General features: G+C 37.1%; 2 protein-coding genes across 2 annotated transcripts; both read right to left on the reverse strand.

The window, feature by feature from the left end:
- Positions 1 to 33: 33 nt before the first annotated feature.
- On the reverse strand, positions 34 to 6028 carry LOC108373581 (serine protease easter-like). The gene is made up of 4 exons (XM_017629493.1): positions 5410 to 6028; positions 5137 to 5321; positions 1081 to 1270; positions 34 to 999 (listed from the first exon to the last, which is right to left on the reverse strand). The coding sequence occupies exons 1-4, from the start codon at positions 5540 to 5542 to the stop codon at positions 269 to 271; spliced, it is 1239 nt and encodes a 412-aa protein (XP_017484982.1). The 5' UTR covers positions 5543 to 6028; the 3' UTR covers positions 34 to 268.
- Positions 6029 to 6577: 549 nt separating this feature from the next.
- On the reverse strand, positions 6578 to 9994 carry eIF3d1 (eukaryotic translation initiation factor 3 subunit d1). Its single transcript, XM_017629494.1, has 5 exons — positions 9655 to 9994; positions 8472 to 8619; positions 7923 to 8404; positions 7552 to 7844; positions 6578 to 7488 (listed from the first exon to the last, which is right to left on the reverse strand). The coding sequence occupies exons 1-5, from the start codon at positions 9851 to 9853 to the stop codon at positions 6928 to 6930; spliced, it is 1683 nt and encodes a 560-aa protein (XP_017484983.1). The 5' UTR covers positions 9854 to 9994; the 3' UTR covers positions 6578 to 6927.
- Positions 9995 to 10157: the final 163 nt, after the last annotated feature.

Here is a 10157-nt window from a genome sequence, read left to right on the forward strand (position 1 = left end):
CCTTAAAATAAATATTGTAGTCATAGTGAGTCGGTTTGGATGTGTTTGTAAAAATAAATATGCCTTAGTTACACCGACATGACTCCTGGAATAACTCTGAATGATTCAACTGTGTGTAGTCGAAGGCGAGTCAACAAGTACACAAATGACTCAAATGATGAAAGTCAGACGCATGGTGTATGCCGCCTATAGGAGTAAGTAATTTCCCGAGTAAATAAAACTTGCGAACTTAAGCTGCATCTTTAATAAATACTCAACAACTTAATTATCATTTCTCTATCACGCTTTTTATCCAATCAATATAGGTACCCACACGTGCGTAAACTCCCGGCCAGCCATCGAAACCGCACGGCTTGGGACCAAACGATATAATTCCCGTTGCAAAATATACAATACGATTATTCAGCACCTCAGGTAACATCAATGGACCTCCGGAGTCTCCACGACACGCATCAATCCCACTAACGCCACCAGCGCACAAGTGGTGCGTACCATCAATGTGTCGATTTAAAGATTTATAAATATTTCCACAATCCTTCGTTTCCCACACCTTCACAGAAATTGCCAATTTCAGTGGCGATGAGATTGCTTTGGGTTTATCGGTTGCACCCCAACCAGCTACTTCCATGGTAGAGTTTACGAACATGCTGTCACACAACTCTTGAGCCACGGGTAAACAGATCGGACGTATAAAATCACTGTAGGATACACTCTCTTCCAGACGCAATAGAGCTACATCATAGAATTGTTCGTTTGAGCTGCTCACATATTTTGGGTGTGATATGGCTCGTTCTATACCCAATTCTATAAAGGGCGGAGCACATGACTCCTTGCCACGCACATCTATTTCACAATCCGGATTGGTTCTTAGATCCCATTCACCCAAACGGACGCTGTGAAGTGTTCGCTCCTCCGTCTGATTACGGCAATGCGCCGCAGTGAGCACATAGCGAGAATTTATAAGACTACCACCACAGAGAAATTCAAGCTGATTGCCGCCTATAGTGGAAAGAGGAAAACGGGATTCCCAAAAAACATTAAAAGCTCGGTTATAAAATTTTATTACGTACTACTACTCACGTGTTTTATAGCGAATTAATGCCATCCAGGGGTAGTCCAAGATACGTGTCTTATTGCCGCCGTAGATGAACTCAGACAGCGAGGTGCCACATTCGCCAGCGGAGGGGAGCACATTGCCAGGCTGTACGTTGGCTAGCTGCATATCGGTTCTAGTACTCGTATTTTGCAAGGATTTTTCAGGGCAACAAACCTGTACATGCAGAAAATGAAGAAGATACAAAAAGGAACTTCATCACTTAATTGTTTAATAATAAGACAAAGTAAATAGGTACTTTCGAGCTTGTCAGACAACGCTTAAATAAGATGAGCCACTCGTGCCATGTTGAGTAAGTATAAAGTTAAGATAATTCATAGAGTTAAAATAGTTTATCGCACAACGCTTAAGATAAGATAAATTAAAGGCCAACGACCTGTTGAGATAAAGTGGCTGGGGTCATCGATTTGAAGGTTCGATCCCTGTTGCAAGCAACATCTAAAAATAGAAAATGTTTATTCTAAGAGCGGTCGTTCTTGGCAGGCAATAGCAAACTTCCACTGAGACTATTCTTCTCAATGCAAGATTTATGAACTAAGAGCCGTTTTCTCAAGTAACCTTTAAGTTTAAAGCTCACTTTATATTTAAAGGTTGGAAAAACAGAAACTTTCTCAAAACGAATCGTCCCTGCAGCAATAACGCGACCAAGTTTCCGTAAATGACCAGTACTTCACTGGTTCAAATTTGACTGGTCAGAATTGGACATTTGCTGGCATCGGTAATGTCAGCTTTGGACCAGTTCTCAAGGAATCGATCTAGAGATAGACGCAAAGTACAGTTTGGCAGTGACAGGGTGGTGTTGTCTAGCAATTCAATAAGAAAAAAATGTAAATGTCCCAAACGCTTGGTCTGGCTTTGATGCAAAATGAACATTTGAACACACATTTACATGCGTGGCTGTAGCTCAGGCGCAGAGATTCTTCCCACTATTTGTTAGTTAGCCGGGTTCAAATGCCATCAGAGGCAACATGGTTATAAAATGAAAATTTTTTTTGTGCGTTTCCGAATTATGAAAAAGCATCTGTGAAGTGCAGAATGCAATCTTACTCCAACGAAAAAAATCTCCAAAATTGGACTAGTCCAGGACTATTTTACGGTCAGGGTTGATTGGACCGATCCCTTTCCAATTACACGCCAAATTCGGCGGATTCAATATGGTGACCAAATTTTAAAATTTTTCCATTTCTCCAGAAACTCATATAAATAGGGGGTTTTCGAGGTCGCTGATTTCAAACCTGATGTCAGATTTTCGAAATAGAAAATGGCGGATCCAATGGATTTGGTATCCCCGCGAAACTAATACGGCTGTATAAAATTACGTTGAGCAATACCATCAGCTCTATCGTAACTGGGAAGGATGTCTCCGAGCCGGAGCGCGGAGGTAGGGACAATGAATACATCTGATGATGAGAAAGATTCTGCGAAAGATTTTCGGACCTTTACGCGTTGGCGATGGCGAATACCGCAGACGATTTAACGATGAGCTGTATGAGCTTTACAACGATATAGAAATGGTGCTGCGAATTAAGATTCAGGGGCTCCGCTGGCTTGGCCATAGCGTTCGAATGGATACAAACGCTCCTGCTCTGAAAGTATTAAACGCCGGCCGCGATGCTGGTAACAGAGGAAGAGGAAGGCCTGCTCTGCGTTGGAAAGACCAGGTGGAGAAGGACTTGGCTTCATTTGGCATTTCCAATCGGCGTCAGTTGGCACAGAAAAGAAACGACTGGCGTGCTGTTACAGTGCCAATAAATAACAAGAAGAAGTATAATAAAAATACAAAAACATCTTGCATATTGTTTTTTCGAAGAACACTATTTTTGACCAATTTTTTTAAGGTCAAGGAGTAATTCTGGCTCAATGGCAATACTTTTTCATGAAAGGCAATTACATTAGCTTTCAAAACCATTTTGTTTAATATCAAAATGATGCTTCTGTCCAAAGCGCTATGATTAATTCGCATGATGGGCGTACAAAATTTTTGATTCTTATTTTTGAGGTTATGTAGAATGATGGCGTGAAATGGAAATCGACTAAGCTTAAGAGATTTTTTCCCGTTTTTGGGTCTTAAAAAAGTTGCTAAGCTGTGTAATTATCGACTGACATATGAGTAGTCCATTTGCAAAGTGCGCTATGTAAAATGTTTTCGATTTTTAGTTTTTGGTGGGTAATTTTGCCTTTTTTTGTTGTAGTTTATAGATCCGCTAAAACCCCCAGAAAATGGGGGGATAAACAAAAAATCTTTAGTATTAAAAATGGTTAAATAAACAATTGGGTGTGGTTATTTGAAGTCTCCTGAAGAGAGCCAGAGTTTTCCGACAAAGAAATATTGATTTTCAAGAATTCCATACCATCTCTACAAAAAGTTGTTGTTTCCCCATATACATAAAATATATAGAAAACTTTGAGCGCTTTGAGCGACCTCTAAATACACTGAATCACAAATTTAATCTGTTTTTTTTTCTCCAGACGTCACTATCCCATTTGTATGTATAATCGCCCGCTGATTCCAAAAATCAAGTTAATTTTGTATTCCATGGATACGTTTTCGAGATAATCAAATTTTAAATAAAAAATATAGTTAAAAAACTAAAACCTACCTATTATAATTCCCATTCGTACTGTCATCAGGTATGTAACTTGAGAATAGAAATCGCTGCATCTTTTAGGCGCATCAATATTACATCCCGAGCTAATAAAAGGAAGGTAATAAAAACTAACAGCTTCTGTTTCAAATTCTTGCAGTTGTGCTAAAGCCTGCTCTTTTACAAACAAATCAAGTTACTAATGAAAAAATCTTTGTGCATTTTCATTTGACCACTCATTACTTCTTTATTTATCCATCGATTTTCTTCATTAGTAGCTTGATTTTTTTGTAACAGAACAGGGTTTAGCACAAAGGCAAAAATTTTACACAAAACCTTTTATTTTTTAAGTTTTTCTTTTGTTAAATTTTTTTTTTCATATTTTCATGAAAAAAATAAAATCTTGGAATTATTAATTAATTTGTCAGAAACTATCAGGCCTATCGAAATGTGATATATACACGGTCTATATAGAATTTTGTTAGCTTGAATTTGCCGTATTTGATATTAAGATTGTTAAATTGGTTCGCAAGATCTACGTTATTAAGTGTAACCACTTTTTGTTTTAATCGAAATAACGGTAAATTGAAAACTTATCCATGCAAAAAAAAATGAAGTCGATTTGCGAAATCAGCGAGCAATTCTTTATAGGAATTGGATAGTGGCATCCATTGAACATTTTTGCTAAAAACCAGTGTTATTATCAAAATAAAAAATAGTTATACATTTTTCGATATAGAACAATCCTAGGGGGTGAGAGAGAGAGAGATTAAAAATCCAACCATACTTATTTTGGACCACCCTAGTGTTGATACCTATCTGGTTATCCGAATTGTGTATATGTATACTTACATATACCCCGATGCTTGAATCTAAAAAATTAACTAAAATAACTACTATTTGAGTCTTAATGAAGTGTTCTATTATTTATTTTTTTGATTATGTAATTTTAAGAACATTTTTTCGAATCCATTTAAATACTGTTTAGAATTTCCGGATAACCTAATTATATTTATTTGGATACTCTGGTACCTATCCGTGTTCGTATGGAATAGTAGCTTATGTCGAAAGGCTGGCTTTAGTATAATGCGGCATTCGCAGCATTCGTTTGCGAATGACTCACTGGCGCCGAGCCGTTGAAAAACTTTTGGCAAATAAATATGCAAGAAATAATTCCGATACTAGCAAGACAATGTTCCCATTAAGTCTCATCAAAAAATTACTTGTTGTTTAAAGAATAAAGGGAATGCTGCATTATACTAAAGCTAGCTTCCTGACATAAGCTACTATTCCATACGAACACAGATATGTATGTATGTATTGAGCATCTATGTAGTTTTAAGCAAACAGGTTCCCTTTTAAAATTTTTGAATGAACCCTTTAGTTTAAATCTATATTCCAAACTCTTCCATGTCATCTGTTTAATTTCCTACTCACCACAATTCTGTGCATTTTCTCTGTGAACGTGTTATCATAACCACACTGACTCTTCCGTAATGTTTCCTCTACTTCCTCATTCAAATCTCCTGAAAGAATATCCAAAATATATTGACAATCGGCCAGCTGCACGCAGATGCCTTTGCTGTTGAATTGTGACTCACAACGGCCATAGCTAACACCGGCTATTAAAAAAAGTTAGATCGCTTGTCATGAATAAATTAAGCCCACACAAATTAATGCGTTGACTAATTGAATATGTGAATAACGTACCTACGCCAGTTGTAACGTACAAAAACAACAGTAACGGAACTATTGCGCGTGCGAAAACCAATTTAAACATTTTACTAAAAGCAAATAAACTTCTATTTAGAATAATCGAATAATTTTTAATGTCTTTTTGCATTAATAGTATGGGTTGTGATCTTCCAAACACGTCCACACTCAACACCACTCACTCGCAACACTAAACGCAATCGATGATTTGAATTTGAATGCAGCTCAACACCTTGGAGCTTTTGGTTTTCGAAATAAAAAGAAAAACCCAACGGAAATTATCATTGCATTCTTGCTTAGTGTAGCAGTTAAGCGTCATGCCGTCCTCTTGGCGTCGTCGAATTGATCGTCGTTAGCGCAACCGTTGCATTGGCGATAAGAAATGCGAATGCGAGAGTAAATCTAACTGAACACAAGTGTGCAGCTACGCTCATAGCGGCCCCTTGATCAGCGAAATAGTCAATAGGTTATGCGGTGCTGAGTAATTACCTACATACATATGTTTTGTAGCAGATATTTACATACAATTATAGACTTTTAATAAGTTCGCTGAATTGGGGAAAATTCACCCACACAAGTTCAAGAGAAATATAAAAAAAATTTACACCACTAGCGACAATAAAGTATGAAAAATTCCTCAGCTGATTACGCTTCTCATATCGAAGAGCATACTTACATATATGTACGTAGACGACCCACCATTTAAATAGAAGCTCAAAAATTATCTAAATACCTTAACTATACAGAGAAGGCTATAGTTTTCTTTATAACTTAGATTTGTATATAGTAGGAATACGTACAAAGGTATGTATCAATGAAAACAAAACGTGACTGCCATATTTAATAAGCCTAGACTTATCGGTAAAAACCAGCGGCTGCCAGATTTGTGATAATGCAAATGATAAAAACAAGTATTGATAAAAATGTGCACTTGAAACCACGTCTTTAATAGCCTGCGCGCATTTTTTTTTAAGATTTGATTCTGAACTACTTCCCTCACGACTTTTTTCGGAAATTCGATCACTNTTTTTTTTTTAAGATTTGATTCTGAACTACTTCCCTCACGACTTTTTTCGGAAATTCGATCACTTCCAAATTATAAACTGGCCCGGCATTTCGCGATCCTTAAATATATTTTTAAAATAAAAGAACTGGCATTTTTTCGACGCCTATCTTCTGCGTTGTTCATTTGTTTTATTCCAAATATCTAATAGTACTAAAAATAGGCGATTATTTCTTATTTTCTGCGGCATGGATATAATAGTTGATTAATATACCTTTGTTGTTTTTCAAATCTGTGCTATTTGAGTTATCCAAAATGGTTATGTACGAGTTGTTTTTAGCTGTTATAAATAACTACGGTTAACAAGATAGTTTGAATATTATAATTTTATATAAAAAATGCGTGTGTTGCAATCTAGATGCTGGCTTTTCTCTTATCAAGGAACTAACAATTGAATCGCACACATCCACTACATACACATACACTTAATTTACTTTTGTTGTGCTTTAAATTTAAATCCTTTTATTGTTTCCGTATGTATAAACTGGTTGAAAAGCTTCACCATCATCTCCCTCGCCGTCATCGGAATCATCGCTATCGAACGTATTGTCTGGAATATCGTACAAGCGAATCATTGGCTTGTTGGGATCCTTCATAATCAGATATTTGCCATCCTTTTGTTTCATCACGATATCGATGATGCAACGCAGCACTCCCCAAGCGTTATCCATACTTAAATTAATTTGGGTTGCGAACTCATGTGGTTTGAATTGCTGTGTTCCAAGTATAACATGTTTAGAGGGATCGCGTGGATTGCTTCGTGAAACATAACCTAGTTTCAACTGATCGGAGCCGGCAAGCGCAGCTTGTACAGTCCATTTGGCCAGTTTGCAGGCATTGTTGCGCAACTCGTTCGCCAATACAGCACCTCTTTGGGTATCTAATTTCTGACGCCATTCAACACCATTCGCTAACTTCGAATCCCATTCGTTTAGCGCCTTAATCGATAAAAATTGTGGTTCACCATTTGGTGACTGCAGCACACCGTCGTGTTCACAACGAGCCACTAAAACCTGTCGGGATTGATTTTGCATAAGTTACATTTAATGATTTGATTTTAAATTATCTACACTTACAATATCGCTACCCAAATTCCATTTCTTATAGCGATAACCAACACTTGCAACTTCCACATCTTCATCTTCAGTAATAAATGGATTTGCCTCCTGAAACTTATACTTGGGTTCCTTTTCGCCGGTTTTCAATACTTGCTGGCTGAAATTGTGGTTTATGAATGTAGCTTCAATTGCCAAATTACGTGGTGAATTGGGTGAGCTATCATCGTCAGTTGGTGGCTCCACTGATGTCTCATTAACCGTCAGCAAATCGAATTCAGTATTGTCGCGTTTATCCATGAAGATTTTATCACCTAAAATACAAATATAAACGGGGAGTTTCACCTACAAATACCTACATACAGTTATATTTCGGTTAAATATATACTTACCAAACTTTTCAATTACAATATCCCACGAGTAATTTGAACGTGTTGAACACATGATGGTCGCCAAAATGGCGTCAGTAGCAAACACATTACCCACAGTTTTGGATAAACGACGGATTACAGGATCGTCGGTGGTGGTGACAGTGTGAACAATGCGGTCAATTTTCTGCAACGGCTTTTCATTTTTAACATTGATACGATCGTAGGTCTTGTCATAGTACTCGAGTGTACCACAGGTGATTATATCCTCACCCTCTTTGATATTAGGCAAAGATAACTTCATTAACCGTGGGAAGTCCATTTCCTCAATCGATGTCCAATCTGAGCGTACAGCAACCGACGACTCACGTATCTTAGGTGGCACACCACGTGACCCAAACTTCTTGCCCATACCACGTCGAGGATCCCGGGCCTTGACATTTTTACCACCCAAAGTGGTCATACCAGAATTCATGCCGCCGCGTTGATTGCGACCACGCGCTGACCTGGTTTTGTTAAAGAATGCATAGATATACACACAAGTTATAATAAGTGTAAATTGTATAAAAACACCTGTTGTTACGCATGTTCGAACGGAAACGTCCACGTTGATGTGGCGGCTTCTGCACGCGTGCGGTATCTACCAAATGGAAAGTAGTTTCATCCTCTTCATGGTAATAAGCATATTGGCTTCCGGTACCAAAGGATGAAGCGTACTTATCTGCAAAATTAAAATTAATAGTAATGAATAGTTTGTATATTATATATGTATATACTTAAGTAAATAAAAAATTAGTGGTTAATAAATGATATGGTTGCATATGGTAGTTACTATGCAAAACACTTCCCCTGTTAAATTTGAATACAAAGTAACTTTGGTTGAAATTCACTCGGAAGTGAATTGCACAGCCTGCCTGAATTTAGGATTTATTGGTTTGTTTAGTAATTTACCTATTCATTGGGCCATATGGATGAAAAAGAAGCAATTGTTTTTCTTAAAATTTCAGACCTTTTACTCGATATATTCAAACAAAATTGAAGTAAAAGGTTTGCAATTTTAAGAAAAAGCAATAACTTAGTTTTTATTATAATAGCTAAATATTTCCAAAAATTCACGTTTTAACTCTATGAGTTTGTACAACGATTTTGGGTTGCTGTGCCCAAACGCCTGAATCGAATCAAAAACCTTTTACACACACTTGTAGACAACAGTTCCAGCTTTATTGCAAACATAAAATTTACTATATCTGTGCACTAATTTATTAATAATGTCGGATGGAAATATGGTATTTTTTGCAAGTTTCCGAGCTGAGCTGTCAAACAAAAAATATTCACGAAATATCTCTGCAAAAGGTGTTCGTTCAGCCCTTCAGCCTCGAACCCCCTCCCCTAAATCGTTGAACAAATAGCTAAAGATTTCCTAAATTTTTTTACCGAAGTTATATATAATATAGAACCTCCTTTTCACCTGATACCAATTTTGTATAATTTTCCGTTGGCCTCAAATAAAATCAACCCGAAAATAGTGCATTTTAAAAATGCCACAAAACCTCTGTAAACAAAAGCGACTGCAATTACAGCTGTTTTTGTTCTCTTTATGCGATTTGGCAGTGGTAAAAAAGTACCCATTTGACGTTTCCCTTTTGAGGGAAATGAATATGGCTGCCACGATTCACCAACAGATTTGCACATAACCTCACATTAAAGACAAAAGTCTGCTTAACAATTTTGATGCAATCTTTTGACCAAAACTTACTTTGGTACTTCTTTTCGTTATTGGAGCTACTGGTCCAATCACAAATCTTTCCTAAACGATCGCTCTTACTAAACGGCTGGTATGGCATATCACGAAAAGTTTCCGGTAGTTCACATGGGCCCCAGCCATTTTCATTGAATTGCACTGTTGGCTTTTCAAATTGCGGAAACTGTGTACTAGTGTTGATAGTTTCACTCATAATTGTGGAGTTCACTTGATTTCAACAGATATTTTAACCTTTTCCACTAATTAAAACACTTTTTCTTAATCCGACGTTCAATTGATTTGACAAATTGAAAAGAAAGGAATAAGCCGATGGAGCTAAGTTGCCATTCAAACGAAAAAATTGACAGATTTTAGCCAATATAACCAGATTCGCGGTTTCTGTATTGTAATTGTGAAACTTGACAGCACTTCAAAGTTGTAATAGAATGTAAATTTGTTTGAAAACAAAGAACGTACATCACGGTGCAGCGAACAAAGGTGGCGCCGTCAGTGGTACC

This window comes from Rhagoletis zephyria, unplaced genomic scaffold (assembly GCF_001687245.7).
Source record: "Rhagoletis zephyria isolate East Lansing unplaced genomic scaffold, Rhagoletis_zephyria_1.1 Rzeph_scaffold_06828, whole genome shotgun sequence".
Lineage (NCBI taxonomy): Eukaryota > Metazoa > Arthropoda > Insecta > Diptera > Tephritidae > Rhagoletis > Rhagoletis zephyria.

Coding starts and splice junctions, on each gene's coding strand:
- eIF3d1 (XM_017629494.1), bottom strand. CDS start 9,853: ATGAGTGAAACTATCAACACTAGTACACAGTTTCCGCAATTTGAAAAG. Junction 7,845..7,922: donor TATTGTAATTGAAAAGTTTG/GTAAGTATATAT, acceptor TTTGTATTTTAG/GTGATAAAATCTTCATGGAT. Junction 7,489..7,551: donor GGAATTTGGGTAGCGATATT/GTAAGTGTAGAT, acceptor CAATCCCGACAG/GTTTTAGTGGCTCGTTGTGA.
- LOC108373581 (XM_017629493.1), bottom strand. CDS start 5,542: ATGCAAAAAGACATTAAAAATTATTCGATTATTCTAAATAGAAGTTTA. Junction 5,322..5,409: donor GTACGTTACAACTGGCGTAG/GTACGTTATTCA, acceptor TTTTTTTAATAG/CCGGTGTTAGCTATGGCCGT. Junction 1,271..5,136: donor AGAAAATGCACAGAATTGTG/GTGAGTAGGAAA, acceptor CTGCATGTACAG/GTTTGTTGCCCTGAAAAATC.